The sequence below is a fragment of the Aotus nancymaae genome, unplaced genomic scaffold (assembly GCF_030222135.1).
Source record: "Aotus nancymaae isolate 86718 unplaced genomic scaffold, 86718_ANA_hifiasm-v0.15.2.pri h1tg000016l, whole genome shotgun sequence".
Lineage (NCBI taxonomy): Eukaryota > Metazoa > Chordata > Mammalia > Primates > Aotidae > Aotus > Aotus nancymaae.
This window is the reverse complement of record NW_026988428.1, coordinates 64,591,191-64,608,500: the sequence shown is the minus strand read 5'-3', so window position 1 is coordinate 64,608,500 and position 17,310 is coordinate 64,591,191. Positions and strand designations below refer to the sequence as shown.

General features: G+C 44.1%; 1 protein-coding gene and 1 non-coding gene across 2 annotated transcripts; one reads left to right on the top strand and one right to left on the bottom strand.

The window, feature by feature from the left end:
* Positions 1-44: 44 nt before the first annotated feature.
* Positions 45-12,052, bottom strand: APOBEC1 (apolipoprotein B mRNA editing enzyme catalytic subunit 1). Its single transcript, XM_012474806.2, has 5 exons — positions 11,947-12,052; positions 6,138-6,165; positions 3,663-4,060; positions 2,875-2,993; positions 45-337 (listed from the first exon to the last, which is right to left on the bottom strand). Exons 1-5 carry the CDS (start codon positions 11,996-11,998, stop codon positions 188-190), a joined length of 747 nt encoding a protein of 248 aa, XP_012330229.2. The 5' UTR covers positions 11,999-12,052; the 3' UTR covers positions 45-187.
* Positions 1,706-1,812, top strand: LOC135275473 (U6 spliceosomal RNA). Its single transcript, XR_010343106.1, has one exon. It is a non-coding gene; the product is annotated as a U6 spliceosomal RNA (small nuclear RNA).
* Positions 12,053-17,310: the final 5,258 nt, after the last annotated feature.

The window sequence follows — 17,310 nt, the reverse complement described above, 5'->3', positions numbered from 1 at the left end:
ACACAGATAAGCTGCTTCTAAATTCCTTCCCCACTGAAACTGTGAGAGATAATACGTATTTATTGTTGGTTTAAGCTACAGAGTTTGGGGGTACCTTGTGAGCATTTCTAGATTCTAAATAGCATTCACCCTTTAGTGAGTCATCATTGCTTGTTCTTGAATCAGGACACACATGGAATCACTCTGTTCATCTCCAAGTCACAGGAGGCTGGATCAGCCCTGTAGCAAAAAGGATGTGTTGTGGAATCATTTGGTAATGGCAATTTTGAAGATGAAGTCTGAAAAATGTAAGTCGATTCTGCCATCTTCTTGAAATCTTTAAACAAGGTGGAAGACCCTGGAATAAAAAAGGATTATATTTAATCCTTAGGATAAGTATTTTAATTAATACTATTATCATCACAAACATTTGTAAATGTCAATTGGAAGATGATTTAACTACTTCTCTTTTTTTTGAGACAGGGTCTTGCTCTGGACTCATTGCATTCACCCAGGCTGGAGTGCAGTGGTGCAGTCACAGCTCACTGCAGCCTCAACCTCCTGGGCTCAAACAATTCTCCCACCTCAGCCTTCCAAGCAGCTGGGACTACAGGCATGCATCACGACACACAGCTAATTTTTTTGTGTTTTTATTGAGACATGGTTTCACCATGTTGTCCAGGCTGGTCTCCAACTCCTGGGCTCTAATCATCCACCTGCCTCTGCCTCCCAAAGTGCTGGGATAACAGGCATGAGCCATCACACCTGGCCTGAACTACTACTTTCAAGAGAATCCAAGCCAAGCATGGTGGCTCACACCTGTAATCCCAGCACTTTGGGAGGCCAAGGCAGGTGGATCACAAGGTCAAGAGATTGAGACCATCCTGGCCAACATGGTGAAACCCCATCTTTACTAAAAATACAAAAATTAGCTGGACATGGTGGCATGCAACTGTAGTCCCAGCTACTCGGGAGGCTGAGGCAGGAGAATTGTTTGAACCCAGGAGGCAGAGGTTGCAGTGAGCTGAGATTGCACCACTACACTCCAGCCTGGCGCCTGGCAACAGAACGAGACTCTGTCTCAAAAAATAAAAAAGAGAATCCAATGGAACACATACATTTTCTTCAATAAGATTACACACGCTAATAAGGGAAAGGGGAATATCTGAAATACAGTAGAGCCAATATGTGTTGTGGTAACAAGAACAATAATAATGATAAAGCCAGACACTATGACACATGCATGTGCTTCTAGCCACACAGGAGGCTGAGGTCAGAGGATTGCTTGAGGCCAGGAATTCAGAGTTTGAGGCTGTGTTATGCTGTGAGGGTGCCCGTGAATAGCCACTACACCCCAGCCTAGGCAATGTAGCGAGACCCTGTGGGTTAAAAGATAATAATAATGTTCGAGTGCAGTGCCTTACGCCTGTAATCCCAGCACTTCGGGAAGCCGAGGCAGGTGGATCGCCTGAGGTCAGGAGTTCAAGACCAGCCGGGCCAACATGGTGAAACCCCATCTCTGCTAAAAATACAAAACATTAGCTGGGCGTGGTGGTGGGCACCTATAATCCCAGCTACTTTAGAGGCTGAGGTAGGAGAATCGCTTGATCCCGAGAGGCGGAAGTTGCAGTGAGGGAGATCACGCCGTTGCACTCCAGCCTGGGAAACAAGAGCAAAACTCCATCTCAAAATGATAATGATAATAAAATAAGCATAAAAAATAATAGTGATCGCTTCGGCAGCACATATACTAAAATTGGAATGATACAGAGAAGATTAGCATGGCCCCTGTGCAAGGATGACATGCAAATTCATGAAGTGTTCCGTTAAAAAAATAATAATAATAATAAATAATAAAATGTAATTAATATGGGGACCACATATATCTTCGATCAGTTTATCCAAATTCCCTTCTCCCACTTACTTTCCACAAACAGGTTGTCTTGTTCTTAGGTTTAGGTGCTGTTTGTTTGTTTGATGCATAATTCTCTTTTTTCTTTTTTTGAGACAGAGTCTTGCTCTGTCACCAGGCTGGAGCACAGTGGCGCAATCTCGGCTCACTGCAACCTCCGCCTCCCGGTTTCAAGCAATTCTCCTGCCTCAGCCTCCTGAGTAGCTGGGACTAATTTTTATATTTTTTAGTAGAGACAGGGTTTCACCATGTTGGCCAGGGTGGTCTCTATTGACCTCATGATCCGCCTGCCTCAGCCTCCCAAAGTGCTGGGATTACAGGCATGAGCCACCGCACCCAGCCACATAATTTTCTTTTTTTTAGAGCTGGGATCTCACTATGTTGGCCAGGCTGGTCTCAGGCTCCTGGCCTCAAGCAATTCTCCCATCTCAGCCTCCCAAAATGCTTGAATTACAGGCATGAGCCACTGCACTCAGCTGTTTTTTAAAACAGGGTCTTGCTATACCACGCAGGCTGGAGCATATTGGTATGATCATAGCTCACTGCAGCTTGCAAGTGATGGACTCAAGCTTCCTAAGCAGCTGGGACTACAGGTGTGCACCACCACACCTGGCTCTGAGATTTTTCTTTTTCTTTTTCTTTTTTTTTTTTTTTGAGACAGAGTTTCGCTGTTGTTACCCAGACCGGAGTGCAATGGCACAATCTCGGCTCACCACAACCTCTGCCTCCTGGGTTCAAGCAATTCTCCTGCCTCAGCCTCCCGAGTAGCTAAGACTATAGGCGTGTACCACTATGCCCAGCTAATTTTTGTATTTTTAGTAGAGATGGGGTTTCACCTTGTTGACCAGGATGGTCTCGATCTCTTGACCTCGTGATCCACCAGCCTCAGCCTCCCAAAGTGCTGGGATTATAGGCGTGAGCCACCGCACCTGGCCTAGGATGTTTCTTTTTGCATCAGCATTTATGTCCCTAAAGTAACTCACTAGAATTATGCAGTGCAGCTCCAGTGCATACAGCATCATCCACAGAGGTGGATACCGTGGCCAGTGAGCTTCTTCCCCGGGTGGGTAGTTGACAAAATTCCTCCAGCAGTGATAATACTCTAAGGAAACACAAATCTTGGCTCATTCAACAAGCAGAATGGTAAATTACTTAAAAAGGGCCCCAACCTAGTTTACCATATAGAAAGCCTCCTAGTCTCTGGTCTAGTTGCTGCTGGACATTAGGCTCCCTAAAAAGAATAACGTAGTTCATTTAAAGATGACTGAGAGGCAAGACCAGAGAAAAGAGTTGTTGGTGCTGATGGTGGTGGTGGTGGTTGTTTTTTGAGACAGGGTCTCGCTCTGTCACCTAGGCCAGCGTGCAGTAAGTCCAAACACAGCTCACTGCAGCCTTGAACGTTAGAGCTCAGGAGATCTTCCCACCTCAGCCTCCCAAGCAGGCTGGACTACAAGTGCATGCCACCATGCCTTCTGATTTTTTAATTTTTTTGTAGAGATGGGGCTGATCTTGAACGCCTGGCTTCAAGTGATCCTCCCACCTTGGCCTCCCAAAGTGCTGGGATTACAGGCACAAGCCACCAGGCATAGCCAGGAGTCGTATTTTTTTATTTTCCTTGTCATGAATTTCAGATCTAATCCTTTCACACATTATTTTGGACTTTTACATCTGAGATTTCCACCCTGGGATAACCAATCTTCTGGCCTAAAAAACAGCTACTGTCACCACAGTCTCTTGTAAACAATGAAGTTTCTTTGTTTACTGTTTTTACCTGATGCTCTCATAATCTGAATAGTGACTCCACTGTTAACGAGGTCCCTGAGTCCTTGCCGATTTTGTCGATCCATGTGCTGAAAAAGCCTCGCTACATAAATCACCAAAGTCACACCAGGATGCTGACTCAGAAACTCTCTAATAGCCTGGGAGCATTCCCAGCAGGGACTCCAGGACAAGAACCAGGTGATGGAGCAGCTGATGGACGAGTGAAAATGTCTTTCTGACATAAATTTTTCTATAAAATTAACTTCCACGTGATTGGTGGTGTTTTTGCCTGAACTTCTCCAGATCTTCCAGCTCGTGCCCCACTTGATTTCGTACAGCAGACAGGTCTCTTTACAAAGTTCTTTGGGGTCATAGGAGATGCAAAATTCCCATGGTTCAATTCTTCTCCTGAAATATGAAAAGTAGCCCACACTGTTATGTCATATTTAGAGAGATCTTAGAACTTTTTTCTGCTCCCTCTTTTTTTTTTTTTTTTTTTTTAGACGGAGTCTCATATTGTTGCCCAGGCTGGAGTGGAGTGGCACAACCTCGGCTTCCTGCAACCTCCACCTCCAGGGTTCAAGCAGTTCTCTGCTTCAGCCTCCAGAGTAGCTGGGATTACAGGCACCTGCCACCACCACGCATGGCTAATTTTTTGTGTTTTTAGTAGAGACAGCCTTCACCATGTTGGCCAGGCAGGTCTCAAACTCCTGACCTCGTGACTTGCCCACCGCAGCCTCCCAAAGTGCTGAGATTACAGGCATGAGCCACCACGCCTGGCCCCTGCTCCCCTCTTCTATCAGGCTAATCTGAGATGTAACATCTCAGGAAACTTCCTTTTCCAGTCTGTGTCTCAGTGTTATCTGAAGAGGTCTGTTTGAATTATAATTTTTTTTTTTTTGGTCACAAACATAGTGCACAGGAGTCTTCCCCCAGTCACGTGATTTGGTGACCACGCTCTAATACCATTATGTTTTAGTCTTGAATTCAGGTGTAAGTGTGTCTTTGTTTCTCTTTTAACATTTCCTTCATTATATTCTAATCTTATGTATGTATGTATGTATGTATGTATTTTGAGACAGAGTCTCCCTAAGCTGGCCAGGCTGGTCTCGCCTCCTGGGCTCAAGGTACTCTCCTGCCTCAGCCTCCTGAGTAGCTGAGACTGCAGGTGTGCCCCACCATGCCTAGATATATTCTAATTTTTCAATTTCACACCTAGAGGTGCCATGTTCCGATACTTATCTTTCCTATCGCTCAATGGACTCTAACCAGATCTTCTCAAGTGTTGAAGCCTCAAATTGCCAACAAGATTCTATTGTCAAGAACAGACAAAAGAGTAATTTAGCCTCAAGATTCTTCCACATTAAGATTCTATATACTAAATCTTTTTTTTTTTTTTTTTTTTTTTTTTTTTTGAGATGGAGTTTCGCTCTTGTTACCCAGGCTGGAGTGCAATGGCGCGATCTCAGCTCACCATAACCTCCACCTCCTGGGTTCAAGCAATTCTCCTGCCTCAACCTCCCGAGTAGCTGGGATTACAGGCACATGCCACCATGCCCAGCTAATTTTTGTATTTTTAGTAGAGACGGGGTTTCACTATGTTGACCAGGATGGTCTTGATCTCTTGACCTCGTGATCCACCCACCTCGGCCTCCCAAATTGCTGGGATTATAGGCGTGAGCCATCACACCCGGCCTGTACTAACTCATAAGAAAGAAATTCTAATCTCTCTCAGTGATATCTTTAGATTTAACACTCTATGTCTGAAAGCTGTGACTCAAGGGAAACTCAGAATTGAGCTGCAGACTCTTCTTTGCAGTATGGTTAAGTCACGAGCTTATTACATCCTAATAGTTCCCACTCATCCCTAAAGTGTCACGTTCGTTTATTACATAGACCAGTCCTTCCACCTATCATGAGATAGTATTTCTTGGCGTGACTTTCCTGTTATACTTCTGAAAAATGGGCAGACAGTATAAAATGAAGATGAAGTTAAAGTGACAATTGAGTTCCCCAGGTATTTCACTAATGGCTATAAAAGCACACGATTAAAAAAGAGAAGAGAAATTGTAAGACAATAACAGACAAGCAAGCTAGAGAGTCATTTATTTAAAGAGATCAAAAGACATAAGAGCAAAGATATAAAAAAAATCAAAGGAAATGGCATTGGAAAAGGCAAAAATGAAAGAATGGGAAAATGACAAAACAGAAAAGGAATAATAAAGGAAGCTATAGCCACAGTTCCTTTTTTTTTTTTTTTTTTTTTTTTTGAGACAGGGTCTTAGTCTGTCAGGCCGGCTGGAGTGCAGTGGTGCAATCATACCTCACTGCAGACTTGACCTCCTGGGCTCAAGAGATCCTCCCGCTCCTGCCTCCATCTCCTGAGTGACTGGGACTATAGGCGCATGTGCCACCGTGCACAGCTCTTAAATACCCATTTATCCTTGATTGAATTAAATGAGTACTGTGATAGTATTATTCTTACCTCAGAGTGGGATCGCCAGTGGAAGGACCTGTTGACCAAGACACGATTATGTCAAATAACACTCAAACACCAAATGAGCTGCTCAGAAAAAGTGCTCTATCATTCCAAACCTGCAAATCATCTCAGAAAATGGAATTTGACGATTCTCTCATAGATTAACCATATTGGACCAGTTCATTGTATCCAAGAAAAGCAAGATTTTTAAGGGCTCTGTCAAAATCGATTTTCCCAGAGGCCCAATCCTAAATAAGGTAATCCTCCCTAAGGCTTCAACAAAAATGATTAAGTGCAATGGGAAAGTCACTTCGTAAAGGCTCTTAGAAGCTGGACATGGTGGCTCACGCCTGTAATCCTAGCACTTTGGGAGACCGAGGCAGGTGGATCACCTGAGGTCAGAAGTTCGAGACCAGCCTGGCCAACCTGTCAAAACTCATCTCTACTAAAAATACAAAAATTAGCCAGGTGTGGTCACAGGCACCTATAATCCCAGCATCTCAGGAGGCTGAGGCCGGAGAATTGCTTGAACTCAGGGGGCAGAGGTTGCATGAGCCAAGATCTCACCATTGCACTCCAGCCTGGGCAAAAGAGTGAAACCCTGTCTCAAAAAAATAAATAAATAAAAATAAAATAAAGGTTCCTAGGTGTAATCTCTATGTGACCTCATAGTGCCCTGTACTGCATCATAGCCATTATCATGCTCTACCATGATTGCCTATTTACATGCCTTAATAACACTGAATTGTACATTATGTGAGATACGGATTTTGTACATTTTGTTCCAAACCCTATCACACTGCCTGAAACATGTTAATTAGCAATAGATTTGAATAAATTACTGAATAAATGATTAAATGAACTTCACTACTACCCACTATGAACATATTTTCCCCTTCCTTCTTCTTTTCTTCCTTCCTCCTTCCTTCCTTCTTTCTTTCTTTTTTCTTCTTTCCTTCCTTTCTTTCATATTTCCTTTACTCCTTCCTTCCTTCTTTCCTTCCTTCCTTAATCCTTTTCTTTTTTTTTTTTTTAAGATGAAGTCTTGCCCTGTTGCCAGGCTGGAGTGCAGTGGTGCAATCTCTGCTCACTGTAACCTCTGCCACCCGGGTTCAGTCGATTTCCCTGCCTCAGCCTCCTGAGTAGCTGGAACTACAAGTGTCCACCACCATGCCCAGCTAATTTTTTTTTTGTATTTTAGTAGAGACAGGGTTTCACCATGTTGGTCAGGGTGGTCTTGATCTCCTGCTCCGCCTCATGATCCACCCACCTCGGCCTCCCAAAGTGCTGGGATTAGAGGCGTGAACCACCATGCCCAGGAAATTTTTGTATTTTTTAGTAGAGACGGGGTTTCACCATGTTGGCCAGTCTGGTCTTAAACTCCTGACCTCGTGATCTACCTGCCTCAGCCTCCCAAAATGCTGTGATTACAGGCAGAGCCACCGCGCCCAGCCCTAATATATTATATTTGACTTCAAGTATTTATTTAGAAATAAGGAGAAAAATAATTTGAAGAAAAAGTGGCTAGCATTAAAAAACAGAACTGAAGAAAAAAAGACAATGAAAAAAGGATGTCAGGCCGGGCGCGGTGGCTCACACCTGTAATCCCAGCACTTTGGGAAGCCGAAGCGGGTGGATCACGAGGTCAAGAGATCGAGACCATCCTGGTCAACATGGTGAAACCCCGTCTCTACTAAAAATACAAAAAATTAGCTGGGCACGGTGGCGCACACCTGTAATCCCAGCTACTCAGGAGACTGAGGCAGGAGAATTGCCTGAACCCAGGAGGCGGAGGTTACGGTGAGCCGAGATCGCGCCATTGCACTCCAGCCTGGGTAACAAGAGCGAAACTCCATCTCAAAAATAAAAATAAAAATAAAAAAACCAACCCCTCTTGCCCTGCCCAGCGCCAGTACCCCATCCCACAACAGGCTTTAAAAGGTGTAAAGCGTGTTATCACCCATCTGTTGCAACTTGGCCTTTTAAGTCACCCTGCTGCTTCTTCAGCATCTATACTCAAAGGGGTATCATGTATCCCCTTCCAAAGCCCAAATTTCTTCCCTATCCTGGCTGTCCAAAAAACCAGACAAACTCTACAGACTAGTCCAAGACTTCCGCCTCCTCACTCAGATCACACCTTCCATCCCCCGGTTGTACCAAACCCCATACCCTCCTATCTTCCACACCCCCTTCCACAACTCACTACTCTGTTCTTCACCTCAAAAATGCTTTTCCTAAAGCCCAAATTTCTTCTCCATCCGTTATAATCTTTCACCAGCATACATGTGCTCTCCCTGCCAACCATATCCAGTTAATTTCCCAAACCCCAAACCCATCCAAAAAAATTAATAAACAGCTTCTGTCCTTCCTAGGCATTGTAGGATAATTTTGCCTCTGGATACCAGGGTTTTGCCACTGTAAACAAACCACTTTATAAACCTGTGAAAGGAAACTTGGCTAACCCTATAAACCAAAAATTCTTCCCCCATTCTTCCTGTATAACCAACTCCTATTCCATCACCCTTCGCTAACACCCTTTTCAGCCTTAGCCCGCCTGCACCCAGGTGAATAAACAGCCATGGTGCTCACACAAAGGCTGTTTGGGGGGTTTCTTCATTCAAAGTGCTCAACAAAAACTTCAAATTTGCTTTCTGGTCTTACTTCAAATTGTTTACGTAATTTTTTTGTAGCCTAACCAGTTTGTTCATTATATTCTAGGTACAAGTCTCTATAAAAGCTTTTAGATTGCCGGGCGCTGTGGCTCACGCCTATAATCCCAGCACTTTGGGAGGCCGAGGCGGGTGGATCACGAGGTCAAGAGATCGAGACCATCCTGGTCAACATGGTGAAACCCCGACTCTACTAAAGATACGGAAAATTAGCTGGGCACGGTGGCGCGTGCCTGTAATCCCAGCTACTCAGGAGGCTGAGGCAGGAGAATTGCCTGAACCCAGGAGGCGGAGGTTGCGGTGAGCCGAGATCGCGCCATTGCACTCCAGCCTGGGTAACAAGAGTGAAACTCTGTCTCAAAAAAAAAAAAAGCTTTTAGATTATGTTTATCAGTAGGATTCAATCAACCTAAAATCTCCTCTTTTCTGTCAATCCAAAGTCTGCCCTTGTGGCCTGGCATGATGACTCACACTTGTAATCCCAGTACTTTGGGAGGCCGAGGCTGTTGGATCACTTGAGCCCAGGAGTTCAAGAGCAGCCTGGGCAATAAAGCAAGACTTAGTCTCTACAAAAAATTAGCAGGGCCTACTGGCCCACACCTGTTGTCCCAGCTACCCAGGAAGCTGAGTGGGGAGGATCTCTTGAGCACAGGAGGTCAAGGCAGCAGTGAGTAGTGATCACACCACTGTCCAGCCTGGGCAACAGAGCAAATTGTAAAAAAAAAAAAAAAAAATTTTGGTCAGGCATGGTGGCTTATGCCTATAATCCTAGCACTTTGAGAGGCCAAGGGTGGAGAATTGCTTGAGCCCAGGAGTTCAAGAACAACCTGGGCAAAGCAGTGAACCCACCCCCCAGTCTCTTAAAATAAATGTTTTTTTTAAAGTCTATGCTTCTCTTAGAATCCAGCTCAAATCCTACCTCAGCCGAAATTCTTTCCTTCAGCCTGAAGTGTTCTTCCGCTCCCATGAATTTTTTTTTTTTTTTTTTTTTTTGAGACAGAGTTTCGCTCGTTACCCAGGCTGGAGTGCAATGGCGCAATCTCGGCTCACCGCAACCTCCGCCTCCTGGGTTCAGGCAATTCTCCTGCCTCAGCCTCCTGAGTAGCTGGGATTACAGGCACGTGCCACCATGCCCAGCTAATTTTTTTTTGTATTAGTAGAGACGGGGTTTCACCACGTTGACCAGGATGGTCTCGATCTCTTGACCTCGTGATCCACCCGCCTCGGCCTCCCAAAGTGCTGGGATTACAGGCTTGAGCCACCGCGCCCAGCCTCCCATGAATTTTTCTAACAGTAACTGTGCATTAATTTATCAATTTGTCATTGTCAACTCATTTATCAATTAGCACATTGTTCTTATGCTATCATGTCTGTTGTTACCTTAAACTGTTACTTAAACAGTTGTATTTTTATTTAATTTTTTTAATTTTTGTTTATATTTTTATTTTTTTGTGAGACAGAGTCTTGCTCTGTTGCCCAGACTGGAGTGCAATGGCACGATCCCAGCTCACTGCAACCTCTGCCTCCCGGGTTCAAGCAATCATCCTGCCTCAGCCTCCTGAGTAGGTAGCACGACAGGCGTGCACCACCATGCCCAGCTAATTTTTATATTTTTAGTAGAGACAGAGTTTCACTATGTTAACCAGGTTGGTCTCAAACCCCTGGCCTCAAATGATCCACCCTCCTTGGCCTCCCAAAGTGCTGGGATTACAAGCCATGAGCCATCACACCCAGCTGTATTTTATTATTTTTTATTTATTTAATTTTGAGGGCCTGACATGGTGGCTCATGCCTCATAATCCCAGCACTTTGGAAGGCCGAGGCATGTGGATTACATGAGCCACTGCACCAGGCTACTTAATTTTTTATTATGGTGAAACTGAGGAGTAAAACAAAATAAAATAAAATGAAAATTATAGTTAAGATTAAAATATGTGGCCGGGCGCTGTGGCTCACGCCTATAATCCTAGCACTTTGGGAGGCCAAGGTGGGTGGATCACCTGAGGTCAGGGGTTCAAGACCAGCCTGGCCGTCATGGTGAAACCCCATCTTAAAAAAAAAAAAAAGATTAAAATATGTTGTTAGAAAAATCACACTTAAGCTAAGTAAGTAACCCCTCCCAGCTCAACTATATTAACTGCAGCTACAGGCTTATCAAGCAACACACACACATTCAAAGTAAGTCATAAAACTGTACTTAAAGTTAGTAAAAGAAGAGCAAATCCAGTACAACTCCCTCCTCCCTTAGAGATAAGGAAGTTAATGTAAGCACCCAGGCATATATCTCTACCCACACATATTTCTGCTATCCTTGTTTTTTTTTGTTTTTTTTTTTTTTGAGACAGAGTCTCATGCTGTCACCCAGGCTGGAGTGCAGTGGTGTGATCTCGGCTTACTGCAACCTCCACTTCCCGGGTTCAAGCAATTATCCTGTTTCAGCCTCCCAAGTAGCTAGGACTACAGGCACCCACAACCATACCCAGCTAATTTTTATATGTTTAGTAGAGACGGAGTTTCAACATATTGGCTAGGCTGGTCTCGAACTTCTGATCTTGTGATCCTCCCACCTCAGCCTCCCAAAGTGCTGGGATTACAGGTGTGTGCCACTGTGCTTGGCCTCCGCTATCCTTGTTTTTCTCTACCCCAGCTGCAAGGCCATGAGACCAAGGTAAACCATGTAGAAAATATGTTTTTCAAGACTGCAAAACTGTCACGAAGTGAAATTAACTGCCTTTGTCTCAAAACTTGTTCCTTGTCTTGTTTTTCCCGCCCTAAAGTGTATTAAAAACATGTAATTCTTGGTTTGGGGCCACAGCCATTTAAAAACATTAGTCTAACTGTGAGCTGGTGCACCTAATAAAATTCTCTTGAAGCCTGAAAGGTTTCTCTGTCCTTTTAAAATCCTGCTATGAAACAAACACTGATTTAATGACATTTGGTTAAAGTCACTTGGAGAAGTAAATAATAATAATAAATCATCTTATTTAAGATTAATATATTAATCAATAATAGGGAGGTTGGAAAATACCCACAGATGGAAGAATCAGCAGGACACACACGCACACGCGCACGCGCGCGCGCACACACACACTGACACACATACTTCTTGCATTGTTCGAGAATACTTGCCCCCGGATCCATTTTACCTCTCTCAGAAGTCATGGTGCTCTGTCTCTGGACTTCCTCCTCTGGAGTCATAAGTTGTGCTGATTGTTCCTGGACCTTGTTTCTTCAGGTGTGCCCACTGCCACCTGCTTGGGCAGAGGATGACTCATTCCTGACTCCTTCCTCATTCTCAGGCAATTACTGGGAATCTGGGCTGTCTGTACAAACAGGAGGCTGACTAAGAGGGATGTTATCCTGGGGATTTACATCTTCAGTGATGAGAAAGCCTATTATGCCAATGACATTAATTCTGTAGAGTAGATCACTGGGGTTACCAAATTCCAAAGTTCTTCTCCAATGACATCTGAATTTAGTAACCTTTCTCTTTTTGTTTATTTATTTTTTTTTTTAGTAGAGACAGGGTTTCATCATGTTGGTCAGGCTGCTGTCGAACTCCTGACCTCAGGTGATCTGCCCGCCTCAGCCTCCCAAAGTGCTGGGATTACAGACGTGAGCCACGGTGCCTGACCACCTTTCTCTTTCTTCAAATAAAGATTAAGGCAAGATGGATCCATCATCTTTTATATATTTTTTTGTTTCGTTTATTTATTTATTTTTCATTATCCCCTGCTCTGCATCAAGGATGCATCATTCTTTATTGGAGAAACAAGAGGAAGAAGAAAAGTTAAGAGACTTCACCTGTAACTACAGCTTGAAAGTTTTTATGTTATCTGGTGAGCACACTGTGGCCTTGGCTTTCAGCTATTATTCTCCTATTTCCAACTTCCTCTCATTTTGCTCTTTGTCCCACATCCCTGTTGGAGAGGGGAGGGGCGCTATTCCATACAAAATAAGAAGGACTTTGGCCTCTGAGTCAGGTAATTTGTGTATACGTCTTTGGTGCTCTCTTCATCCTTGAAGCTAAGATTAGCTAAGTGTGTGGCCAAGTCCACTGCTGCTATTTTTTTTTTTTTTTAGATGGAGTTTTGCTTTTGTCGTCCAGGCTGGAGTACAATGGTGCAATCTCGGCTCACTGCAACCTCCACCTCCCAGGTTCAAGTGATTCTCCTGCCTCAGCCTCCCGAGTAGCTTGGATTACAGGCACCCGCCACCATGCCCAGCTAATTTTTATATTTTTAGTAGAGACCAGGTTTTGCCATGTTGGCCAGGCTGGTCTCGAACTCCCAACCGAGGGTGATCCACCTTCCTCGGCTTCCCAAAGTGCTAGGATTACAGGCGCGTGAGCTACCAGGCCCGGCCACTTCTGCTTTTTTATCCTCCTTGAAAAAGTAAATGCGGTATTTCCCTATGCCATTGCTCTCTGTTGCCTGAACCCTGGGTCAAGTTCAAGACGAAAATTCCTCTGAGTCTCCTAGAATTGAGGTCACTTTCTCAAGGCCTAAGTCTCCCTCTACTGTCTCAAATCTTGAGCCCCTGAACTTTGAATTTCAAAGCCCCATGAACCCGGAACCTGAATCCTACATACAAGACTTGACTTAGTTATGCAAGTCAACCTGGAGCCTCCATGAGATAAAGCAGGTGTTTGGACCAGGGCAGACCAGTGTTTTGAAGAAGGGGCAGAAATCTCACATCATCAATAGAGGCCCTTCAGAGACCAAGGTTTTCTAAGTGAGGCAAAAGTAGAATAATTGTAGAATAAAGGTAGGATAGCCCAGGTGCGGTGGTTCACACCTGTAATCCGAGCACTTTGGGAGGCAGAGGCGGGCAGATCACCTGAGGTCAGGAGTTCAAGACCAGCATGGCCAACGTAGCGAAACCTCATCTCTACTAAAAATGCAAAAATTAGCCAGGCGTGGTGGCAGGTGCCTATAATCCCAGCTACTCATGAGACTGAGGCATGAAAATTGCTAGAACCCAGGAGGCAGAGGTTGCAGTGAACTGAGATCCTGCCGTTGCACTGCAGCTTGGGAGACAGAGTGAGACTCTGTCTCAAAAAAAAAAAAAGATAGGATAATAGCCCCCAGTGATATCCATGTCCTGATCCCTGGAATCTGTTAAACATGTGAACTTACATGTCAAAAGAGCCTTTGTCATTAATTAAGGATCTTGAGATGGGACAACAATCCTGGATTATCCAGGTGGGCACAGTCTGATCACAGGGTCCTTACAAGAGGGATGCTATGAGAAAGGGAGCTATGAGGATGGGAGCAGAATTCTGCTTGCTGGCTCAAAGCGGGCCATGATCCAAGGAATGAGGAAAGCCTGTAGAAGCTGGAAAACGCAAGGAATGGATTCTCTCCCAGAGCCTCCAGAAGAAATGCTACCGTGATGAAATCTTGATGTCAGCTCAGTGAGATGCATTTTGTACTTCTGTCCTCCAGAACTATAAGACAATGTGCGTTGCTTTATACCGTTAAGTGTGTGGCAGTGTTTTAAAGCAGCAATAGGAAATTGACATGGTAGGACATGCTCACGGCAAGTAAACATGCAGTAGCCAAGAGGATGCACAACGGCCGGGCGTGGTGGCTCATGCCTGTAATCCAAGCACTTTGGAGGCCAAGGTGGGCAGATCACTTGAGGTCGGGAGTTCAAGACCAGCCTGACCAACATGGCGAAACCCCATCTTAAAAATAAATAAATAAATAAAGAGGATGCATAACTTGGGTTTGTTTTCTACTAGCAGGCCTATGGAGCGCTTCGTCCATGTTCTGCTTTGTTTAAGAAACCTTAGAGGTTTCCACCTGATTCTAATAAGCGGAAAAAAAAAGAAAACTTCGAAGTATGACATGTGCTAGACTATCATGTTGTTAATTATTTGTAAGTGAGGTCAAAGATAATCACGTATGAAATGTAGCTATTCAGTTTAAGTCAGTGTCTGCATCTGGAAATTTATGAATTTTGAAAAATCTATACATACATTTGTGTAACTATTACAGTCAAGATATTTAAAATTCCCATCACTCCCCCAATTTTTTTTTTTTTTTTTTGAGACAGGATCTTGCTCTGTCACCTAAGCTGGAGTGCAATGGTTCGATCTTGGCTCACTATAGTCTCAGCCCCCAGGGTTCAAGCCATTCTCATGTCTCAGCTTCTCAAGTAGTGGGATTACAGACACGCGCCACCACACCCGGATAATTTTTGTACTTTTAGTAGAGACAAGGTTTCACCTTGTTGGCCAGGCTGGTCTTGAACTCCTGGCCTCAAGTGATCCACCCACCTTGGCATCCCAAAGTGCTATGATTACAGGCGTGAGCCACCATGACCGGCCAGCCCCCCAAAATACTGTGTGTTAGCAGTTATGCTCCTACTCCTACTCCCAGGCAAATATTGCTTTTTCTGTCTCTATAGGTTAGTTTTGACTGTTGCAGAACTTCACACAAATGAAATCAGGCATTATGTACACTTTCGTGTGTTCTTCTGCTCAGCTTTTCTTTCTGTTTTTGTTTGTTTGTTTGTTTGTTATGAGACAGGGTCTCACTATGTCACCCAGGCTGGAGTGCCATGGTACAATCTTGGCTTACTGCAACCTCCGCCTCCCAAGTTCAAGTGAGTCTCCTGCCTCAGTCTCCCCAGTAGCTGGGATTACAGGCACCTGCCACCATGCCCAGCTAATGTTTTGTATTTTTAGTAGAGACAGGGTTTCAGCTTGTTGGCCAGGCTGTTGCTCAGCTTTTCTATAAAATTGGTCTACATTATTAGATATATTGATGGCCAATTTTCATTGCTGAATATTATTCCATTACATAGATATGCTACAATTTGTTTATTCTTCTGTCAATGTGATGTACCTTTTTTGGGTTTTATGAATAAAGCTGCTGTGAATGTTTGTGTATTATTATTTGTGTAAACTGTTAAAATGCACGTGCTGGATGAAGAGACCCCCCAACAGGCTTTGCATGAGCAACATGAGTGTTTATTCACCCAGGTGCAGGCGGGCTAAGGCCAAAAAGGGCGTCAGCGGAGGGCAGAGGGATAGGAGTTGGTTTTATAGGTTTGAGGTAAACAGTGAAAAATTACAGAAGCAACTTTAGGGCGGCTTTTTGTAAGCTGGAAGGGGACCATAGGGTGTGGAGTCACAGGTTGGCCAAGGTCGGTTACAAAGTCCAATGCCCTTGTCAATCAAGGCTGGAATAAGAAACAATAGAGAATGTCTCGAAGTTAAGTAGGCGCTGCAGGGGCTGATCATTTCTTCCTCTTTTCATGGTCTTCCAGTTACTTTAGATTTTCCAGGAACTCATCTGGAGTGTCTGTGCAGGTCACAGAGGTTAACATGGCGTCCACGGGGCCATCAGTCAGCCTAAAAGACCTTACATAAACATATGTTTCTTTCTCTTCCTCTTGGGTAAATGCCTAAGAGTGGAATTGCTGGATCAAATACGTAAACCTACATTTAACTCTTTTCAAAAAAATTGATTTTGGCCGGGCGCAGTGGCTCACGCCTGTAATTGCGGCACTTTGGGAGGCTGAGACGGCAGATCACAAGGTCAAGAGATTGAGACCATGCTGGTCTACATGGTGAAACACTGTCTCTACTAAAAATACAAAAATTAGCCGGGCATCATGGTGCGTGCCTGAATTCCAGCTACTCAGGAGCCTAAGGCAAGAGAATTGCTTGAACCCAGGAGGTGGAGGTTGCAGTGAGCTGAGATTGAGCTACTGCACTCCAGCCTGGGCAACAGAAAAAGACTCTGTCTCAAAATAAAATAAAATAAAAATAAAAAAGTTAACTGCAGTAAGGCAAACAAAAGTGAAAGAAGTGTTCTAAGGAAAGTCAGGGAGTTGTCTTTCCTGAGGCAAAAAAGAATTCAGTACCACAAGGAAGTAACATTACTAGAAATGGGGTTATTTATTTATTTATTTATTTTGCATTTTAATTTTTTTTTTTTTTTTTTTTTTGAGACGGAGTTTTGCTCGTTACCCAGGCTGGAGTGCAATGGCGCGATCTCGGCTCACCACAACCTCCGCCTCCTGGGTTCAGGCAATTCTCCTGCCTCAGCCTCCTGAGTAGCTGGGATTACAGGCACACGCCACCATGCCCAGCTAATTTTTTGTATTAGTAGAGACGGGGTTTCACCATGTTGACCAGGATGGTCTCGATCTCTTGACCTCGTGATCCACCCGCCTCAGCCTCCCAAAGTGCTGGGATTACAGGCTTGAGCCACCGCGCCCGGCGCTGCATTTTAATTTTTATTTGAAAACAACTTAAATTTTTAGACAAATGATTTTAGTATATAAATTTGATTTTGTTTTTATACAGAACATAAAGATTTCCCTCATTAATCTTCCATGTGAAGGGTATTACAAGCCTGAAGGAAGATACTTTCTGCACACAAGTATGTATCTTATGTGTGCAGTATTGGAAACCAATGGTGTAGTGCTCCTACACATAAATTAGGTCAAGTGACATAGACACATTAAAAGGGGGAAAGAGGCCGGGCGCGGTG

What these genes read in the sequence shown, in the direction of transcription:
- APOBEC1 (XM_012474806.2), bottom strand. Translation starts at nt 11,998, where the DNA reads ATGACTCCAGAGGAGGAAGTCCAGAGACAGAGCACCATGACTTCTGAG. An exon ending in ACTGGCGATCCCACTCTGAG is followed by an intron (nt 4,061 to 6,137) that starts GTAAGAATAATA and finishes TTCATATTTCAG; the next exon opens with GAGAAGAATTGAACCATGGG. An exon ending in TCAGATTATGAGAGCATCAG is followed by an intron (nt 2,994 to 3,662) that starts GTAAAAACAGTA and finishes GTGTTTCCTTAG; the next exon opens with AGTATTATCACTGCTGGAGG.